Source organism: Sapajus apella, unplaced genomic scaffold (assembly GCF_009761245.1).
Source record: "Sapajus apella isolate SASKATOON/1434 unplaced genomic scaffold, GSC_monkey_1.0 scaffold22, whole genome shotgun sequence".
Lineage (NCBI taxonomy): Eukaryota > Metazoa > Chordata > Mammalia > Primates > Cebidae > Sapajus > Sapajus apella.
The window spans coordinates 27,179,938-27,203,175 of NW_022436962.1; the positions used below are offsets into that span (position 1 = coordinate 27,179,938).

At 37.5% G+C, this 23,238-nt stretch overlaps 1 protein-coding gene across 1 annotated transcript in view; it reads left to right on the forward strand.

Annotated features, from left to right (window-relative positions):
• Window positions 1-23,238, forward strand: part of DNAH14 (dynein axonemal heavy chain 14) — a 403,573-nt gene that overhangs the window by 300,564 nt on the left and 79,771 nt on the right. Inside the window, exons 55-56 of the mRNA XM_032289400.1 lie at window positions 5,607-5,804; window positions 22,694-22,855. Of these exons, the coding sequence (XP_032145291.1) occupies window positions 5,607-5,804; window positions 22,694-22,855 (360 nt within the window). The remainder of the gene's footprint in view (window positions 1-5,606; window positions 5,805-22,693; window positions 22,856-23,238) is intronic.

Below are 23,238 nucleotides of genomic sequence, written 5' to 3' on the forward strand. Positions count from 1 at the left end.
TTAATATTTTTAAAAAATCATTAATGCAATATACCTATTAGTGGAATTAAAAGCAAAAACCACACAATAATTTCAAGAGATGCAGAAAAGCAAGACAAAATTCAACACCATTTTTTTTACTCTCAGCAAAAAGGAAAAGAAGGAAGCTTCCTCAACCTAATAAAGAGCTTCTATGAAAAACTTAACAGCTAGCCTTATGCTTAACGTAAGGACGAAGTTAGCCTTATGCTGTTAGCCTTATGCTTAACAGTGAAGGACGAAGTGCTTTTCCCCTAACATTGAGAGCAAAGCAAGAATGTTTTGCCTTACAATTTCTCTTTAACACTGTACCAGAGGTTCTAGCCAGTGTAGTTAGGTAAGAAAAAGTGGGGAAGGAACATCCAGATTGGAAAAAATAAAGGAAGCAAACCCATCCTGATTCACATTCCACATGATCCTATTTGTGGAAACTCCTAAGGACAAAAAACCCAATTAAAAATAAACAGATCAGGCGCAGTGGCTCACGCCTGTAATCCCAGAACTTTGGGAGGCCAAGGCAGGCAGATCACTTGAGTCCAGGAGTTCAAGACCAGCCTGGCCAACATGGTAAACTCTGTCTCTACAAAAATATGAAAATTAGCGAGTACGGTGGTGCATGCCTACAATCCCAGCTACTTGGGAGGCTGAGGCAGGAGACTCGCTTGCACCCGGGAGGCAGAGGTTATAGTGAGACAAGATCACACCAATGCAGTCCAGCCTGGGTGATAGAGCAAGGCTCTGTCTCAAAAAATACAAATAAAAATAAACAGATGCTGGCCCAATATGGTGGCTCATGCCTGTACTCCCAGCACTTTGGGAGGACAATGCAGGAGGATTGTTTGAGGCTAGGAGTTCAAGACCAGCCTGGGCAACATAATGACACCCCTTCTCTACAAAAATAGTAAAAAATTAGCCAGGCATGGTGGCATGTACATGTAGCCCCAGCTACTCAGGAGGCTGAGGCAGGAGAATCACTTAAGCCCAGGAATTCATGGCCGTAGTGAGCTATGATTGCACCACTGCACTCCAGCCTGGGTGACAGAGTGAGACCCTCTCAATTAAATAAATAAATAAATAAACAGATACCTTTTTTATAGAAGAATGGCATTTTATTGTACATATATACCACATTTTCTCTGTCCACTCTTCTGTTGATGGACATTTGGCTTATTAGCTCTTGCGAATAGTGCTGCAATAAGCGGCAACATGGAAGAGCCTGGAAGGCCTCATGTTAAACAAAGTAAATCAGGCAAAGAGAGAACTACTGCGTGTTCTCCCCTATATGAAAACGGAAAAAAATTTTGAACTCATGGAAGTAGAAAATAGAATTATGGGTATTAGAGGCCAAGAAGAGGAGAGAAGGGGAGGACGGGAGAGTTTAGTTAATTACTACAAAATTATAGCTACACAGGAGGAATGAGTTCTGTTGTTTTACAGCACTGTAGGCTGAATATGGTTAGCTATAATTTATCGTGTATTTCCAAAATGCTAACAGAGAGGATTTTGAATGTTCACAACACAAAGAAAGGAAAATGTTTGAGGCGATAGATGTATTTACTCCAATTTGATCATTATACATTATGTGGTCATATGGAAATATCACTTTTTATCCCATAAATATGTACAATTATCACATGTCAACTAAAAAAAGGAAAAAGAAAATACCTCACAACAGCATATGAAAAGGTACTCAATATTAATTGTCATTGCGGAAACAATAATGAGATACCACTACACCCCTATTAAAGTGACCAAAATCCAAAGAACTGATAATAGCAATTACTGACAAAGATACAGAACAAGAGGAACTCTCATTCAGAGCTGGTGGAAATTCAAAATAGCACAGCCACTTTGGAAGACAGTTTAGCAGTTTCCTACAAAGCTAAACATAATCTTGCCATATGAGCCAGTAATCATGCTCCTACATATTTACCTAACTAATTTGAAAACTTACGCCCACACAAAAACCTGCACAGGAATGATTATAGCAACTTTATTCATAATCACCAAAAACTGGAAGCATATAAGATTCCTTCAATAAAGCAAATGAATAAATACATTGTAGTAGCACATTGATACAATGGACTATTGTTCAGAGATAAAAATAAATAAGCTCTCAAGCCACAAAAAGACATGAGTGAATCTCAAAGGTATATTGCTTAGTGAAAGAAGTCAGTCTGGAAAAGCGACATACTATACGATTCCAATTATATGATATTCTGGAAAAGGCAAAACTGTGAAAATGGTAAAAAATATTTGTTGCCTAAGGCTTTGGTGGAAAGAAAGGAAAGTGGAGCATGAGATTTTTTAGGATGGTAAAATTCTGTATACTATAATGGTGAACACATGACGTTATATATTTGTGAAAGCCCATGGAACTTGATAACACAAAGAATGAGCCTTAATATGTACAAATTTAGAAAAAAACTCATTTTGGAGTTCTGATAATCCCAGGATTAAATGCAGAATGTGAAAGAACAATAGTCAAACCATGTTGCAAGTATGTGACACAAACTCACTGAAGAGGATTGGGGAAAAGGAGCCAACATAAAAAGAAAGTAGTTTGCAACAATCTTGCATGTTCTTCACAGGCACCCCCAAACCTAAAATGCAATAAAAAAATAATAAATAATAAAAATAAATAAAAATTTTAAAGAGCCAAACAGAAAAAAAAAAGTAGTTTGGGGGTAAAGTTAACCATACCAATACCACAATACACATATACTAGAACTGAATAATGAAGAAAATGGATGACAAGTGGTAAAACCAGTTTTCTCACTATTGGAGGGCAGAGCTAAGCAAGGGAAAAAGACTAGAGTAATCGTGTAGTGATGGAGTTGGCAACATAAATTGAACTTATGGTTAGCTTAATATAGGTGATTGGATATAGAAATTTTATAGGAATGTTTGTCTATAAGGGTTGGTCTATAAACATTCATTTATTTTCTGTGTCAGCTGGGAGGGATTACAGGCAGTGATGCTCCAGTAGCAATGAATATACCTGGCTCCCAGATCTTGGTTTCCAATACTATTCTCCAATAAAAGGAACAAGGATTTCTTGGGAAAATTGCTGATTCTAGGACTGGGACAGGAAATGTACAATATGAGCCTGGAGAATCCTGTAGTGCTACAAATGAAGTGCTAAAATAATCATGGGGTTATGTCAGAGGGACACAAAAGCCAACTAAAAGGGTTCACAGTGGCCAAAGCTGGAGCAACAAAACAAAGAAGGTGGTATTGGGCCAGGGGTGGTGGCTCACGCCTGTAATCCTAATGCTTTGGGAAGCCGAGGTGGGCAGATCACGTGGTCAGGAGTTCGAGATCAGCCTGGCCAATATGGTGAAACCTTGTCTCTACCAAAAATACAAAAATTAGCCAGGTGTGGTGGCATGTACCTGTAATCCCAGCTACTCAGAAGGCTGAGGCAGAAGAATTGCTTGAACCCAGGAGGAGGAGGTTGCAGTGAGCTGAGACGGCACCATTGCACTCCAGCCTGGGTGACAGAGTGAGACTCCATTTTAAAAAACAAAAAAGAAAGTGGTATTAGATTATAATCCAAAGTGTGTAATAAATATCCATGGGTCCATACTGATATAAATAAATGACTAAATAAATACGTAAATGAGGGAGAATAGACAAATCTCCCATTCAGAAGAAATCCACATAATGTATATAGGTAGTCTACCCTCAAGAAACTAGAGCATAACTCCTTACTCCTTCACTGCAGGCTGCACGTAATGACTTTCTCCCAAAGAGTACAGTATGGAAAGGGAGAAAAAAAGAGTAACTTCACAGTGGAGAAATATGGTAAACATTACCTTATGTAGGTGATCAAGTTTACCATCAAAAATGATAAATCATGGTGAGAGTATGTTCCTAGATATCATGTGATGAAAATAGCACTTTACCCATGTGATTTTCCTTCTAAGAACTTATAACCCCAGTATAATCATGAGAAAAACAGCAGGAAAATCCTAGTTGAGTGACATTCCATAAAATACCCGATCAGAACTCCCTGAAACTCTTAAGGCCATCAAAAATAAGGAAAGTGTGAAAAACTGTCACAGCCAAGAGTAGCTTAAGGAGACTTGGTTACTAAATGTAATATAGTACCCTGGAGGAAATTCTGAAAGAGAAAAAGAACATTAGGTTAAAAACTAAGGCGATCTGAATAAAGTATGGACTTCAGTTAATAATAACATATTAATATTGGTTCATTAATGGTAACAAATGTAACATACTAATGTTAGATGCTAATAATAGGGGAAATTGGATTGGGATATATGACAGTTCCCCATACCATCTTGGTAATTTTTCTGTGAGTCTAAAACTCTTATAAAACAAGTTAATTTTTTGATGAACAATATATTTGAATAGATGTTTCACCAAAGACAATACATGAATGCTTAATAAGTCCATGAAAAGATGTTCAACTTCATTAGTCATTAGGGAAATGCAAATTAAAACCACAATGACATAATGCTAAATACCCACTTGAATGGCTATAATCGAAAAAATAGTTAATAACATGCATTAAAAAGATTGTGTATAAACTGAACTTTCATACCTGGCTTGTGGGAATGTAAAATAGTACAAATACTTTGGAAAATGATTTGGCTATTTCTTATAAAGTTTAACATAGATTTGCCACATAATTGAGCAATTCAATTTCTCTATCTCTACACAAGGGAAAATCAAACAAATGTCCACTCAAAGACTTGTATGCAAATATTCATAGCAGCATTATTCATAATAACCAAGAAGTAGAAACAATCCAAATGTTCATCAATAGATAAATAATATGTTCATACAATAGAATACCATTCAGCAATAAAAAGGAACAAACTACTGATACACATACAACATGAAAGAACTTATTACACTGAGTAAAATAAACCAGACGCATTAGACTTCCTGGTGTATAATTTCACTTATATGAAATGCCAGAAATAGGCAAAATCAATAGAGATGAAAACATATTAGTGATTGACTGGGTCTGAGGGTTGGATGGGGATTGACTTCCTGTGGCCTTGAAATATCTTTTTGGGGTAAAGGAGATTGTTCCGAAACTGGATTGTGGTAAGGGTTGCATAAGTCTGTAAATGTACTCGAAAGCATTGAATTACACACTTAAAACAGGTATAAACTGTAAATTACACCTAAATAAAGCTGCCTTTAAAACAATAATTACTTTGCCATTATTCCCCAAGAACATTTATTAAGTACCTGTTGCTCAAAATAAAAACGAAAAGATCTATCTAGTTACTTATAAATGAAGAAGCAAATATTGACAATGACATAAAGGTGGTTTATAAGCCTATCTGTGCTATCTTTCAAGATTAGGTTATCTTTCCAGTGAAATTTTCTCATATATTTTAAGAAGCTATGAAAATATTGAATAGATAAGTGCCTTATAAAAATTTTGATAAAGTATTTAAATTATGTATAATATGCCTCCAAAAAAGATTAAAAATGGCTTGAGGTATTTTTACTGTCAAAATTTCTAGCACAAATGATAAACAAAAAATTATGCATTGAAAGATTCCCAGAAAATACATGTCATATGTTAAATTTCTTTTCTCCCAAAGATCGGAATAGATGGATGTGGGAAAAAAACATGTGCAACCTTGGCCTGTTATTTGACAGATAACAAACTATACCGAGTGCCTGTATCTCACAACTGTGCCTACGTCGAATTCAAAGAAGTCTTTAAAAAGGTGTTTATTCATGCAGGATTAAAAGGGAACCCCACTGTTCTGATGGTTCCCAATTTAAACATAGAACAAGTAAGTACTTCTTGTCTTTGTTATTTGCTAAAGTTCAATATCTATGTGGATACCGCTCCCTAGAAATTTAATATTTGAAAAGAAAACAAGAAAATATTTATCAATGGTTCTGTTAGCCTACAATAACAGTTTTTTGCAGCATTCTATGTTCTTATCCAGTCATAGCCCACAGTTTATATATTTGTAATGATGCCATAGATAGTTCTGAAAAAACATTTCAATGAAAGTATTTTCTGTGTCATTGTCATTTTCATTTTAATTGACAGATTGGAAGTAATTTGTATATGTAGCTGAAATCATCTGTCTTATATCAGAACTACCTTTATAATCTGTATTTTTAACACCCTTCCAACTATATCCAGTATCTGTAATCTACAGTTAGTTATGTAATCTAAAATGCGCTCTTACAGCATCCAGGCTTCTGTTTCTGTCACTCTTCTTCTGCTCTAATTTCACTGTCAGATGTAGGACTTTCCCTACAGAATATGTTATTTTTGTCATGTATATATTTTTGCATATATTTCCTCCAAGTCTATGGCTTGGCTATTTATTTTCAAGTTAAATTACATTTTTAAATTGACATATGATAATTGTACTTGTATTTATGGGGTATGTGATGTTTCAATCCATATAAGAGCAGATTTGGGTAATTCGCATATTCATTATCTTTATCATTTTGTGTTAGGAGCATTCAATTATCCTCCTTCTAGCCATTTGACACTATGTAATATATTACTGTTATGTATAGTTATCCTACAATGCTGTAGGACAGTAGAACTTATTCCTCCTATCTAGCTGTAATTTTGTATCCCTTAACAAATCTCTCCTTATACTTATCTTCTTTCCCCTACCTTTCCCAGCTTGTAGTATCCTCTGTTCCACTTTTTACTTCTGTGAGATCCACTTCCTTTTAACTTTTATATATGAGTGAGAGGATGTGGCATTTAATTTTCTGTTCCTGGCTTACTACACTTAACATAATCATGTTGCCACAGTGGCAGGATTTCATTCTCTTTCATGGGTGAACTGTATTCTGTGATGTATATAGACCATATTTTCTTGAGTCATTTATTCACTGGTGGACACTTAGGTAGATTCTGTATCTTGGCTATTGTGAAAAGAGCTGTTATAAACATGAGGGTGCAGATGTTACTTGAATATACTGATTTCCTTTTCTTTGGATAAATGCCCAGAAGTGGGATTGCTGGATCTTATAATCATTTTATTTGTAGTTTTTGTTTTGTTTTGAGACAGGGTCTTGCTCTGTCACCCAGGCTGAAGTACAGTGGTGCGATCATGGCTCAATGACGCCCTGACTTCCGAGGCTCAAGTGATTCTCCCACCTCAGCCTCTCAAGTAGCTGACACTATAAGACTACACCACCACACCCAGCTGATGTTTTAATTTTTTTACAGAGGTGAGGTCTCACTGTGTTGCCCAGGCTTATGTGTAGTTTTTTAAGGAACCTCCATACTATTTGCCATAGTGACTGTACTAGATTGCATTCCCACCAACAGTATACAAGAGTTCCCTTTTCTCCAAATCTTCACTAGTGTTTGCTATTTTTTTTTTTTTTTTTTGGTCTATTTGTTGATAGCCAACCTGACTGGAGAGAGATGATAGCTCATTGTGGTTTTGATTTGCATTTTCCTGATAATTAGTGATATTGAGCATTTATTCATTTTTTGGCCATTTGTATGTCTTATTCTAAGAAATGTCTGTTCAGATCATTGGCCCATTTTTTAAATCAGGTTTGATTTTGTTTTTTTGTTCTTTATTTTTTGTTTTTGCTGTTAAGATGTTTGAGTTACTTGTATATTCTAGATATTCCCTATTGAATGAATTATTTGCATATATTTTCTCCCATTCTATAGTTTGTCTTTTCATTCTGTTGTTTTCATTTCTACTCTTTTCATTCATGTTTTTCCTTTGCTGTGCAGAAGAAAATTTACCATGCTTTTTAATTTGATATAATTCCACATGTTTATTTTTGCTTTTGTTGCCTGTGCTTTTGAAGTCTTATTTACAAATTCTCTTCCAAGACAAATGTTCTGAAGTATTTCGCTTATGTTTTCTTCTGGTAGTTTTATAGTGTCAGGTCTTACATTTAGCTCTTTAATTCATTTTGAGTTGATTATTGTATAGGGTGAGAGATGGAGGTCTACTTTCATCCTTTGTATATGGATATTCAACTTTCTTAGCACCATTTATCAAACACTGAATTTTTTTCCATTGTGTGTTCTCAGAGCATTTGTCAAAAATGAGTTGGCCGTAGATACATGGGTTAATTTATGGGTTCTCTATTCCATTGCTCTATGCATCTGTTTTTGTTCCCATACATGCTGTTTTGGCTACTATAGCTTTATAATGTATTTTGAAATCTGGTAGTGTGATGCCTCCAATTTTGTTCTTTTTGCTCAGAGTTGCTTTGGATTTTTGAGATATTTTGTGGTTCCATTTGAATTTTAGGAATTTTTTCTATTTCTGTGAAGAATACCGTTGGTATTTTTCAGAGATTGCAAGAAATTGATAGATTGCTTTGGGTAGTATGGTCATCTTAACAATACTCGTTTTTTTGATTCATGAACATGGATGTCTTTCCATTTCTTTCTACCCTTTTCAACTTCTTCTATCAGTGTTTTATGGTTTTCCTTGCAGAGTTCTTTCACCTTCTTGGTTCAAATTTATTCCCAAGTATTTTATTTCATTTTATTTATTGTGTTATTCTAAATGGGATTGCCTTTTTAATTTCTTTTTTGGCCTAGTTTGCTGTTCATATATAGAAACATTACTGATTTTTGTATCCTGCACCTTTGCTGCATTCACTTATCAGTTCTAAGAGTTTTTTGTCAACCTCATAAAAAAGTGGGCAAAGGACATGAACAGACACTTTTCAAAAGAAGACATACATGTATCCAACAATTATATTTTTAAAAGCTCAACATCACTGATTGTTAGAGAAATACAAATCAAAACTATAATGAGATATCATCTAACACCAGTCAAAATGGCTACTATTCAAAATTCAAAAAATAACAAATGCTAATGAGGTTGTGGAGAAAAAAGAATGCTTATACACTGTTGGTGGGTGTGTAAATTGCTTCAGCCATTGTGGAAGACAGTGTGCCAGTTCCTCAAAGACCTAAAGACAGAAATGCCATTCAACCCAGAAATCCCATTACTGTGTATATACGAAAAGGAATATAAATCATTCTATTATAAAGAAACATGCATGTGTATGTTCACTGCAGCACTATTCACAATAGCAAAGACATGGAATCAACCTAAATGTTCGTCAATGACAGGCTGCATAAAGGACACATGGTACATATACACCATGGAATACTATGCAGTCATAAGAAAAAAAGACAAGACCATATCCTTTGCTGGGACATGGATGGAGCTGGAGGCCATTATCCTTAGCAAACTAATACAGAAACAGAAAACCAAATACTGCATGTTCTCACTTATAAGTGGGAGTTAAATGATAAGAAGAACAAATGGACACCTAGAGAGGAACCATACACAATGGGGCCTTTCAGAGTGTGAAGAATTTATGCAGTGTATTATGTTTATTGATTTGCATATGTTGAACCATCCTTGCATTCCTGACATAAATCTCAGTTGATAATGGTGTATTATCTTTTTGATGTGTTGTTGGATTCAGCTTGCTAACATTTTGTTGAGGACTTTTGTATCTAGGTTCATCAGGAATATTGGCTTGTCATTTCCCTTCTTTATCATGTCCTTGTCTGGTTTTGGTATCAGGGTTATGCTGACCTCATAGAATGAGTAAGGGATAATTTTATTTTTAATATTTTTGGAATAGGTTGAGAATAATTAATATTAATAGATCTTTAATAGTTTGATAGAGACCAGGAGCAGTGTCTCACACCTGTAATCCCAGCACTTTGGGAGGCCAAGGCAGGCAGATCACATGAGGTCAAAAGTTCAAGACCAGCCTGGCCAACATGGCAAAACCTAATCTCTACTAAAAGTACAAAAAAAAAAAAAAAAAATTAGCTGGGTGTGTTGGCAGGTACCTGTAATCCCAGCTACTTAGGATACTGAGACAGGAGAATCACTTGAACCCAGGAGGCAGAGGTTACCATGGTGCCACTGCACTCCAGCCTGGGCCACAAAGCAAGACTCCATCAAAAAAAAAAAAATAGGGACTTCCAGCAAGATGGCTGAATTGGAACAGCTCCTGTCTGCAGCTCCCAGTGAGAGATCAATGCAGGAGGTGAGTGATTTCTGCATTTCCAACTGAGGTACCTGGTTCATCTCATTGGGACTGGTTGGAGAGTGGATGCACCTCACAGAGGGCGAGCTGAAGCAGGGTGTGATGACACCTCATACGGGAAGCACAAGGGGTGAGGGAACTCCCTCTCCTAGCTAAGGGAAGCCATTAGGGACTGTACCATGCACTCCAGCCCAGGTACTGTGCTTTTACCACAGTCTTTGCAATCCACAGGCCAGAAGATTCCCTCTGGTACCTACACCACCAGGCCCCTGGGTTTCAAGCACAAAACTGGGTGGCTGTATGGGCAGATACTGAGCTAGCCACAGTTTTGTCTTTTTTTTATATAGCCCACGGGCTCCTGGAATGCCAGTGAGACAGAATTGTTCACTCCACTGGAAAGGGGGCTGAAGCCAGGGAGGGAAGTGGTCTGGTTTGGTGGGTTCCACCACCATAGAGCCTAGAGAGCTCAGATCCACTGGCTTCAAATTCTTGCTGCCAGCAAAGCAGTCTGAGCTTGATCTGGGATGTTCGAGCATGGTGGGGGGAGGGGTGTCCACCATTGCTGAAGCTTGAGTAGGTGGTTTTCTCCACACGGTATAAACAAAGCCACTGGAAAGTTCAAACTGGGCAGAGCCCACTGCAGCTCAGCAAGTCCTCTGCAGCCCAACTGCATCTCCTCTCTGGGTAGGGCAGCTCTGAAAAAAATGGCAGCAGCCCTAGTCAGGGACTTATAGATAAAACCCCCATCTCCTTGGGACAAAGCACCTGGGGGAAGGGGTGGTTGTGAGTGCAGCTTCAGCAAACTTAAACATCCCTCCTGACATCTCTGAAGAGAACAGCAGATCTCCCAGCATAGCATTCGAGCTCTGATAATGAACAGGCTGCCTCCTCAAGTGGGCTGCTGATCCCCATGTATCCAGACTGGGAGACACCTCCCAGTAGGGGCTGACAGATACCTCATACAAGAGAGCTCTGGCTGGTATCTGGCAGGTGCCCTTCTGGGATGAAGCTTCCAGAGGAAGGAACAGGCTGTAATCTTTGCTGTTCTGTAGCCTCTGCCATTAATACCCAGACAAACAATATGGAGTGGACTTCCAGCAAATTCCAGCAGACTTGCAACAGAGGGGCCTGTTAGAAGGAGAACTAACTAACAGAAAGGAATAGCATCAACGTCAACAAAAAGGACATCTGCTCAGAAGCCCCATTCAAAGGTCACCGACTTCAAACCAAAGGTAGATAAATTCATGAAGATGGGGAGAAACCAGCACAAAAAGGCTGAAAATTCCAAAAAAAATAGAATGCCTCTTCAAAGGCTGAAAATTCCAAAAACCAGAATGCCTCTTCTCTTCCAAAGGATTACAACTCCTCACCAACAAGAGAACAAAACTGTACAGAGAATGAGTTTGATGAATTAACAGAAGTAGGCTTCAGATGGCAGGTAATAACAAACTCCTCTGAGCTAAAAGAGCATGTTCTAACCCAATGCCAGGAAGCTAAGAATCTTGTGAAAAAAATATTCATCTGGGTAGAAGAAATGCTAACTAGAATAACCAGTTTAGAGAAGACTAAATTACCTGATGGAGCTGAAAAATGCAGCATGAGAACTTACTGAATCATACACAAGTATCAATAGTCAAATCAATCAAGTAGAAAGGATATCAGAGATTGAAGATCAACTCAAAGAAATAAAGTGAGAAGACAAGATTAGAGAAAAAAGATTGAAAAGAAACAAAGCCTCCAAGAAATATGAGACTATGTCAAAAGATCAAATCTACATTTGATTTGTATATCTGAAAGTGACAGGGAGAATAGAACCAAGTTGGAAAATACTCCTTAGGATATAATCCAGAAGAACTTCCCCAAACTAGCAAGGTAGGCCAACATTCAATACAGAAAATAAAAAGAAAACCACAAAGATACTCCTCAAGAAGAGCAACCCCAAGACACATAATCGTCACATTTACCAAGGTTGAACTAAAGGAAAAAGTGTTAAGGGCAGCCAGAGTGAAAGGTCAGGTGACCCATAAAGGGAAGCCCATCAGACTAACAGCGGATACCTCGGCAGAAACCCTATGAGCCAGAAGAGAGTGGGGGCTAATATTCCACATTCTTAAAGATAAGAATTTTCAACCCAGAATTTCATATCCAGCAAAATTAAGCATCATAAGTAAAGGAGAAATAAAATCCCTTACAGACAAGTAAATGCTTAGAGATTTTGTCACCACCAGGCCTGCATTACAAGAGCTCCTGAAGGAATCACTAAACATGGAAAGGAACAACCAGTGCCAGTCACTGCAAAAAGATACCAAATTGTAAAGACCATTAAAGCTATAAAGAAACTATTTCAACTAACGGGAAGAAGAACCAGCTAGCATCATAATGACAGTATCAAAATCACACATAACAATATTAATCTTAAACATAAACAGTTTAAATGCCCCAATTAAAAGACACAGACTGGCAAATTGAATAAAGAGTCAAGACCCATCTCACATGCAGAAACACATATAGGCTCAAAATAAAGGGATGGAAGAAGACTTACCAAGCAAATGGAGAGAGAAAAAAAAAGCAGGGGTTGTAATCCTAGTCACTGATAAAACAGACTTTAAACCAACAAAGTTCAAAAGAAACAAGGAAGGGCATTACATAATGGTAAATGGATGAATACAACAAGAAGACCTAACTATCCTAGATATATATGCACCCAATTTAGGAGCTCCAAGATTCATAAAGCAAGTTCTTAGAGACCTACAAAGAGACTTAGACTCCCACACAGTAATAGTGGGAGACTTTAACACTCATTTTAGACAGATCAATGAGACAGAAAATTAACAAAGATACCAGGACTTAAACTCAGCCCTGGAACAACTGGACCTAATAGACATCTACAGAACTCTCCGTCACAAATCAACAGAATATATATTCTTCTGAGTACCACATCACACTTATTCTAAAACTGACCACATAATTGGAAGTAAAACACTACTCAGCAAATGCAAAAGAATGGAAATTACAACAACCAGTCTCTCAGACCACAGTGCAATCAAATTAGAACTCAGGATTAAGAAACTCACTCCAAACCACACAACTACATAAAAGCTGAACAACCTGCTTCTGAATGGCTGCTAGGTAACTAATGAAATTAAGGAAGAAATAAAGATGTTCTTTGAAACCAATGAGAACAAAGACACAGTGTACCAGAATCTCTGGGGCACAGCTAAAGCAGCATGTAGAGGGAAATCTATAGCACTAACTGCCCACAGGAGAAAGCAGGAAATATCTAAAATAGACACCCTAACATCACAATTTAAAAAACTGAAGAAGCAAGAGCACACAAATTCCAAAGCTAGCAGAAGACAAGAAATAACTAAGATCAGAGCAGAACTGAAGGAGATAGAGACACACACAAAAAAAAACCTTCAAAAAATGAACGAATCCAGGAGCTGGATTTTTTAAAAAGAGCAACAAAACAGATAGACCATTAGCCAGACTAATAAAGAAAAATGGATTAACCAATAATAAAATGCAATACTATTTTATATATCATAGTGACACATTTTCAGATATGATAAAACCTAGTATCTACTAGTGTGTGAGGAAACTAGTATTAACTTACAATGTGGACAGGAACATAATTTGGTACAATTGAAGGTGACTTGACAATATCTATTAAAATTTTAAATGAAAAAAAAAGGAAAAAGGAGAGAAGAAACAAATAGACACAATAAAAAATGCTAAAGAGGATATCACCACAAATTCCACAGAAATATAAACTACCATCAGAGAATACTATGGAAACAACTCTATGGAAATAAACTACAAATTCTGGAAGAAATGGATAAATTCCCTCCCAAGACTAAACCAGGAAGAAGTCAAATCCCTGAATAGACCAATAACAAGGTCTGAAATTGAGGCAGTAATTAGTAGTCTACCAACCAAAAAAAGTCCAGGACTAGACAGATTCACAGCCAAATCCTACCATGGGTACAAAGAGGGACTGGTACCATTCCTTCTGAAACTATTCCAAACATCAGAAAAAGAGGGAGTCTTCCCTAACTCATTTTATGAGGCCAGAATCATTCTGCTGCCAAAACCTGGCAGAAACACACACACACAAAAGAAAATTTCAGACCAATATTCCTGATGAACATTGATACAAAAATCCTCAATAAAATACTGGCAGACCAAATCCAGCAGCACATCAAAAAGCTTATCCACCACAATCAAGTTGGCTTCATCCCTGGGATGCAGAGCTGGTTCAACATATGCAAATCAGTAAACTCAATTCATCACATAAACAGAACCAATGACAAAAACCACATGATTATCTCAATAGACACAGTAAAGGCCTTTGATAAAATTCAGCAACGCTTCATCTAAAAAGTCTAAATAAACTAGGTATTGATGGAATGTATCTCAAAATAATAAGAGCTATTTATGACAAACCCACAGCCAATATCATACTGAATGGGCAAAAACTGGAAGCATTCTCTTTGAAAACTGGCACAAGGCAAGGATGCACTCTCTCACCACTCCTATTCAACGTAATATTGGAAGTTCTGGCCAGGGCAATCAGGCAAGATAAAGACTCAGGATATTCAATTAGGAAAAGAGGAAGTCAAATTGTCTCTGCAGATGACATGATTGTGTATTTAGAAAATCCCATTGTCTCAACCCAAACTCTCCTTAAGTTGATAAGCAACTTCAGCAAAGTCTCAGGATACAAAATCAATGTGCAAAAATCACAAGCATTCCTAGACACCAAAAATAGCCAAATCATGAGTGAACTCCTGTTTACAATTGCTACAAAGAGAATAAAATACCTAGGAATACAACTTACAAGGGACGTGAAGAACCTCTTCAAGGAGAACTACAAACCATTGCTCAAGGAAATAAGAGAGGACACAAACAAATGGAAAAAAATCCCATGCTCATGGATAGCAAGAATCAATGTTGTGATAATACCCATACTGCCCAAAGTAATTTACAGATTCAATGCTATTCCTATCAAGCTACCATGGAGTTTCTTCACAGAATTGGAAAAAGCTGGTTTAAATTTCATATGGAACCAAAAAAAGAGCCCATATAGCCAAGGCAATACTAAGCAAAATGAACAAAGCTGGAGGCATCACGTTACCAGACTTCAAACACCACCACAAGGCTACAGTTAAAAAAAAAAAAAAAAACCAGCATGATACTCGTACCTAAACAGATATATAGACCACTAGAACACAACAGAGGCCTCAGAAATAACACCACACATCTACAACCATCTGATCTTCAACAAACGTGACAAAAACAAGCAATAGTGAAAGGATTCCCTATTTAATAAATGGTGTTTGGAAAACTGGCTAGCCATATGCAGAAAACTGAAACTGGATCCCTTCCTTACACCTTATACAAAAATTAACTCAAGATGGATTAAAGACTTAAATGTAAGACCTAAAACTGTAAAAACTCTAGAAGAAAACCTAGGAAATGCCATTCAGGACATAGGTATGGTCAGACTTTATGACTAAAACACCAAAAACAATGACAATGAAAGCCAAAATAGATAAATGGGATCTAATTAAACTAAAGAGCTTCTGCACAGCAAAAGAAACTATCATCAGAGTAAACAGAGTGAGCAACTTACAGAATGGGAGAAAATTTTTGTAACCTGTCCATCTGGCAAAGGGCTCATATCCAGAATCCACAAAGGACTTAAACAAATTTACAAGAAAAAAAAACAAACTACTCCACCAAAAAGTGGGGACTTGTCAGACACTTCTCAAAAAAAGACATTTATGCAGCGAACAAACATATGAAAAAAAAGCTCATCATCACTGGTCATTAGAGAAATGCAAATCAAAACCACAATGAGATACCATCTCATGCCAATTAGAATGGTGATCATTACAAAGTCAAGAAACAACAGATGCTGGAGAGGATGTGGAGAAATAGGAATGCTTTTACACTATTGGTGGGAGTGTAAATTAGTTCAACCATTGTGGAAGACAGTATGGCAACTCCTCAATGATCCAGAACTAGAAATACCATTTAACCCAGCAGTCCCATTATTGGGTATATTACCAAAGGATTATAAATCATTCTGCCATAAAGACACATGTACATGTATGTTTATTGGGGCACTGTTCACAATAGAAAAGACTTGGAATCAATCCAAATGCCCATCAATGATAGACTGGATAAAGAAAATGTGGCACATATACACCATGGAATACTGTGCAGCCATAAAAATGATGAGTTCACCTCTTTTGCAGGGACATGGATGAAGGTGGAAACCGTCATTCTCAGCAAACTAACACAAGAACAGAAAACCAAAAATCGCATGTTCTTACTCATAAGTGGGAGTTAAACAATGAGAACACATGGACACAGGGAGAGGACCATCATATACTGGGGCCTGTCGGGGGATCAGGGGCTAAGGGAGGGATAACATTAAGAGAATTACCTAATGTAGATGATGGGTTGATGGGTGCAGTAAACCACCATGGCACGTATATACCTACATAACAAACCTGCACATTCTGCACATGTACCTCAGAATTTAAAGTATAATTTAAAAAAAAACTGGCAGACTTCCACAGTAAGGCCATCCAGTTGTGGATTTTATTGTTGTTGTTTGCTTGCTTATGTTTTTGAGAGAGTTTTTATTACTGACCAATCTTGTTACTTATTTTTAGTCTGCTCAGGTTTTCTATTTTTTTCTTGGCTCAATCTTGATAGATTGTATGTGAATTTATTCATTCCCTCTAGGTTTTTTAATGTATTGACGTATAGCTGTTCATAATAGTCTCTAATAATCCTGTATATTTCTATGGCTTCCATTGTGATGTATTCTTTTTCACTTCTCATTTTGTTTATTTGGACATTTTCTGTTGTTACTTTGTCTAACTAACAGTTTTTCAGTTTTGTTTTTCTTTTCAAAAAAAACCTTTTTGTTGTATTGATCTGTGGTGTTGTTTTTTATTACCAGGTTCGTTTATTTTTGCTGTGATTTTTATTATTTATTTTCTTCTACTAATTTTGGGCTGGTTTGTTCTTGCTTTTTCTAGTTCCCTGAGATGCACGGTTGGGTTATTTATTTGAAATCTTTTTTTTTTTAATGTAGGCATTTATTGTTATAAACTGGCCTCTTAATAGTGCTTTTCCTGAACCCCAAGGTGTTGTTATGTTTTGTTTCCATTTTCATTTGTTTCAAGGAATTCTTAAATTTCATTCTTAATTTCTTCCTTCATCCAGTTGTTGTTCAGAAGCATACTGTTTAATGTCCATGAATGTTACAGTTTGGAATGTTGCTCTTGTTATTTATTTCTAGTCACATTTCATTGTACTCAAATAAGATACTTAATATGATTTTGATTTTTAAAAATTTGTTGAAACTTGTTTGTGTTCTATCATATAGTTAATCATGCAGAATGTTCCATGTGCTAATGAAAAGAATGTGTATTCTGTGGCTGTTGAGTGAAATGTTCTGTACATGTCTGTTAGGTCCATTTGGTCTATGGTGCAGTTTAAATCTGATGTTTGCTGATTTTCTGGCTAGATGAGCTATTTAATGCTGAGAGTGGGGTGTTGAAATCCCAACTATTATTGTATTGGGGTCCATCTATTCCTTTAGATTTAATATTTGATTTATATATCTGGGTGCTCCAGTGTTGGGTACATATATATTTATAATTGTTATATTCTCTTGCTGAATTGATTATTATTATATAATGTTCTTTGTCTCTTTTTACAGCTTGACTAGAAATCTGTTTTATCTGATATAAATATAGCTGCTCCTGCTTGTGTTTGGTTTCTGTTTGCATGAAATATCTTTTTTCTATCCCTTCATTGTCACTCCGAGTCTGTCTTTGCAAGTGTGGTGAATTTCTGGTAGGCAGCATATAGTTGGGTCTTGTTTTGTATACATTCAGCCAGTCTATATCTTTTTTAAAAAATAGAGGCAAGGTCTCACTATGTTTCCCAGGCTGGTCTGGAAGTCCTGGGCTCAAAAGATCCTCCTGCGTTGGCCTCCCAAAGTGCTGGGATTACAGGGGTCAAACACTGTGCCTGGCCAAGTCTAGGTCTTTTAAATGGAGAATTTAATCTATTTAAATTCAAGGTTATAATAGATTGGTGAAGACCCATTTATCTCATTTTGTTGATCATTTTCTGGTCTTTTTATATATCCTTCCTCTCTTATATTTATTTTTGTAGTAGGTGCGTTTTTGTACTGATAGGGTTTGATTCCTTTTTTTTCCCCCTTTGTGTATTGGCTCTACCAGTAAGTGTTATAGTTTTGCATGTTTTCATAATGGTGGTTATCATCTCTTCTCTTCCACTTGTAAGACTCCCCTGAGCATTTCTTGTAAATCTATTCTAAGAGTTATGAATTCCCTCCGGTTTTGCTTGTCTTGGGAAGAGTTTAATTCTCATTCATTTCTGCAGGATAGCTTTGTTGGATATAATTTTCCTGGCTGGCATTTTCTTGTCTTCAGTGCTTTGAATATCTCATTCCATTCTCTCCTGTCCTACAAGGTTTCTGCTGAGAAATCTGCTGTTGTTCTGCTGTGGTTTCCCATTTATGTAACGACATTTTTCTTTTGCCATTTTTAGAATTTTATCTTTGTCTTTAAACGTTGACAGTTTGATTGTAATGTCCCTCAGATAGGCTTTTTTGGGGTTGAATCTATTTGGGGATATTTGAGCTTCCTGGATCTATATGTTTAACTCTCTGAAGAATTGCGATTTTTTTCACTAATTATTTAATTAAATGCTTTCTGTACCTTTTTCCTTCTCTTCTTCTGGAATGCCCTATAATGCAAATATTTGTTCATTGTTACTTAAAAATTCCTTAATTTCCTTTTTTTTTTTTTTTTTTTTTTTTGTCGGTCTGAGTTATTTTAAAAAGCCTGTCTTCAAGTTCAGAAATTCTTTCTTCTGCTTGGTCTTATCTGTCAGAGAAACTCTCAAGTATATATTTTTTTCTTGAAATCTGTTGCTCTGGGATGTGTTTTTGATCCTTTTTTATGATATATATCTCCCTATTGAATTTCTCATTCAAACCAAAACTATTTTCTTGAGTTTGTTGAATTGTCTATCTGTATCTTGTATCTTACTGCATTTCTTTAAGATTATTATTTTACATTCTTTTTCTAGAATTTTGTATATTTCCTTATGATTACAATCTGTTACTGGTGAGTTGTTGTGTTCCTTTGGAAGTTTCATGTTTCCTTGCTTTTTCATGTTTGATGTGTCCCTTCATTGATTTCTATGCATCTGGAAGAACAGTCACCTTTCCAAATTTAGGGAGTAGGTTTTGTAAGGAAAGACTTATTCATAGATATGGTCTTTACAATGTCAGTCACTGGGGGCAGGGCCTTGATTCTAGATGGATACAGTAGTATAGTCTCCATATAGTTTCTTCAGCTGTAATCCATGCTGGTAACATTTGCAAATATCTCAGCAGCCTAGGGTGTGAGAGTTTGTGGTGGCAATGGTGCAACTTTGCTGGAGGTGGACTCACCAGGCTGTTTCTCATGTAAGGGGCACGTGCATGCATGCAGTCAATCAGCCAACTTGGGATCTGACTCACTTGGGTTTGGGCCATAGGGCTACTACTCTAGCTGGGGGCATGGGCCTACAGTTACTTGGATGGCCTGGTTGTGTGTCTGCCAAGGTTGCCCATGGGATTGCTTCTTAGACCCTTAGCACAGGCACAGAGCCATTAGGCAGACCTGGGGCATGTCTGCAGGGTAGGGGGTGCATCACAGGGCTATTTCTTAGGTCCATGAGGTAAGTACGATGCTTCTTGGCAAGCTTGGGAATGTGCCCACCAGGAGTGGCCCGTAAGGCTATATTTCTCAAGCCTGAGCCATGGGTATATGGCTACTCCTGGCCTGAAAAGAGTGTGTCTGCCAGGGGTAACCCATGGAGCTATTTCTCAGGCCTAGGTTGCAGACAAAGGTTTGCTTGGCCAGCCTGGGGGTACGTCTCCCAGGGGTTACCTGTAAGGCTGTTTCTTAGGACCTGATTGTGGGCACAGAATTGTTGGGAAGGCCAGGGGCATGTCCTTAGTGGAGGCACTTGTGGGGCTATTTCTCAGGTCCTGGGCATGGGCATGTATCTGCTCTGCAAGCCCAAGAATATGTCAGATGTTCAGTGGCTCTAGAACATCTCCTGCTTCAAGAAGGGTACACAGCAGTTTGAACAGCTCAAGGGTAGGGTCACCCTAAATGGCACTGCCAGATTGTTCCTCTGGCTAAAAGTACAGGCATTGGGGATTGGTCTCCCTGCAGGCAGACTCACAATCACAGCCAATCCTGGGCCCAGGCTCTGCACAGCTGGGATTGTAACATAGAGCCACCCATGTGGACTCAGTGGAAGAATGAAGATAAAGTCCCAATACTGGATAGGTACATGGCTACCGGCCCCTAGAACAGGACACACTCCAAAGGTAGCTCTGGTCTAACGATGGTGCCGTGCTGCAGTAGCTTGACTCACGGGGAATGAGAGTACATGGGAAGTACACACCTTGTGCTCCCAAGCCAGAGCAATGCAGCTGCATGAATTTCTAGCAGCTCCCCTAAATGGGCCCAGGGCTAGAAAGGACTGTGGAACTGTCCCATAATAATGACTGTGGGTGTTTCAGTGGTAATGGGTACTGGTCGGGTACTTCTGCTTACCTTTTCTCCACAAGGAGAAGTCCCTCTTGCCTCCCAGCTGATCTGGACAGGGGAGACAGGGATGCAGAGGCAGGATGCCTCCATGCTGCCCTCCTGGGCTTCTAGTCACTACAGGTACCTCTCCATTCTCTCACTGTCCTCATGTACTCTCCCGCTGACGCTCAAGTCAAATCTTAGCTGTTTATTTGTTACACTGGTCCTTTCTTATGGGGAAGACTACTTCCAAGTACCTCTAGCCAGCCATCTGGCCAGTCACCAGGCCCAGAATATACTATGTTTACATACAAACAAAAATTGCTAATCACTCACTTTTTTTAGTTATATTATTTTTCACAAATTATACGCTTCCATGTCCAAGACAAAATTAGAATGCTACCTCAGATTGTATTTACTCTTTTGTGGCAAAATTTCAAGGGAACATTGTTTATTGTTTATGATCCTGATATACATAGTTACTGAGTATTGTTTAAACAGCTCATCCTGTTTTTTCTCTTAATGCTGGGCCTTTGTCCATAGAGTTGTTTTTTTTTCATGTCAAATTTTTGAGAGCAAATACAAGTGCCATATCATATCTACCACACTCATAATATCCAGGGTTTCTGCTGTATCTATATATTCTCCCTTCCCCAAACTTAATATCCAGCTCTGTTGATCCAGCTAAGGTTTCTGCCACACAATTTCTTTCTGGATTTTCAAAGATGTACTTTCTCCCATGCCCCATGCCAGGAGCCCATTGTTCTAATTTAATAAATCAGTTTCAGAAAATCATTTCAGGCCAAAGCTGAAATGAACATGGCTCCTCTACTCTCATGTTACTCAGCATTTTGAGATCATTGGATCTGTTTCCCACACTTTCCAGCTTCTTCTGGCCATATCATTGCTTTCCATGTGACCCAAAAAGAGCAGGAAACTATCAATGTGTAACAAGCTTTGGTAGTTCTCCATCCCATGAGGTGAGACAGGAAGTAAGTTAGTGCTTTGTCACCTCTGTTGGCCTCTACTGGAGAGCTCCCTACAAGCTCTCTGCCCTTTCCCACCTGAACTGAAATATCATGAACCTATGAGTGTCTGAGCGTCAAGAAGAGAGTCACTAATGCTATCAACTTTTTAAAATGCTTTTTTTTAAAAAGAAATCTTGGATTTATTCTCAAAAGCAAGATGTCCATACATTTATAATAACTCTTTCGGCAGAGTTTGTTTCTCTACTTTTTCACAACTGTTACCTTTTTCATTGGATTTGAGAGCCTATATAGATATAAATTCAGTTAAAATAATCCTTCAACAATGTTATTTCCAGTTTGTCTACTATGATTCAAACACAAATGTAGATTCATTGAGGGCTTCTGTGAACTGCCTGAGCAGGGTTCCTGTCCAATTCATTACTGTACCCACTCCTCCATACCTCTTTTCTCAGTGCTGGTCACAGGTATTTGGCATACTCTCAGTACCAAGTATATGTTTCTCTAATGTTTGAATGAATGAATGAAGCTTATTTAGATTCAGAAAAAAATATTTTGATGGGTTTGAACGAAAAGGTTAGTTTTAGGACAGGCACAGTGGCTTATTCCTATAATCCCAGCACTTTGGCAGGCCAAGGTGGGAAGATGGATCAACCTAGACAACACAGAGAGGCCCAGTAGTCACTACAAGAATACTTTTAAAATTAGCCAAGCATGGTGGCATGCACCTTTAGTCCTAGCTATTTGGGAAGCTGAGGTAGGAGGATGGCTTGAGCCCAGGAGTTCAAGGCTACAGTGAGCCATGACTGTGCCACTGTACTCCAGACTGCCCAACAGGGTGAGACTTTGTCTCAAAAAAAAAAGTGGGGGGTGGGGAAATTAGCTTTAAAAAAAAGCACTTCGCCTCAGTTCTCCTTAATCACTATTGCTTTCTTGCTTTCTCAAATTGAAGTGGTTAGGGTAGAAGATATGAATAATTTACTCATTTCTGATTAAATATGTGTTTTGCATAAGGATTCATTTTTAGAAGATTTGAACTACATCATCAATTCAGGAAGAATACCTGACCTGTTTGAAAATGATGAGCTGGATTCTATTGCAATAAAGCTCAGATCTCTTACTGAACAGCCTGGTTATATGGATAATAGGCAATCTTTACTTTTGTTCTTTCAAAAGGTACCTTTTTATGCCTTGGTTTATCAAATTGTCATTTTAAAAGTAGACCATGTTTATAAGCCTGTACATGATTTTAAAGTTGGATATAATTTCTTTAGATCTTTAGATGAGTTTTTAAGATAAAGTAATGAGTATCCTACCCACAGATACACTATACCCTTAGGTAGGTCAAAAATGAACAAGAATCTAAACCTATCTGGCTATCAATGGTTTCAAAATATAATGCCAACTGGAGGCAATAAAATGAAAAATAAAATCCCAAGGGTATTTCTTACATGAAGATTCTTTCCTAGCTAATAATGTTCTTATTTTATCTTTTTGGTAACAAATCTGGAAAGGCAAGAAACAAGAATCATTTCATCCTTTTGAATAGTCCTAGAATT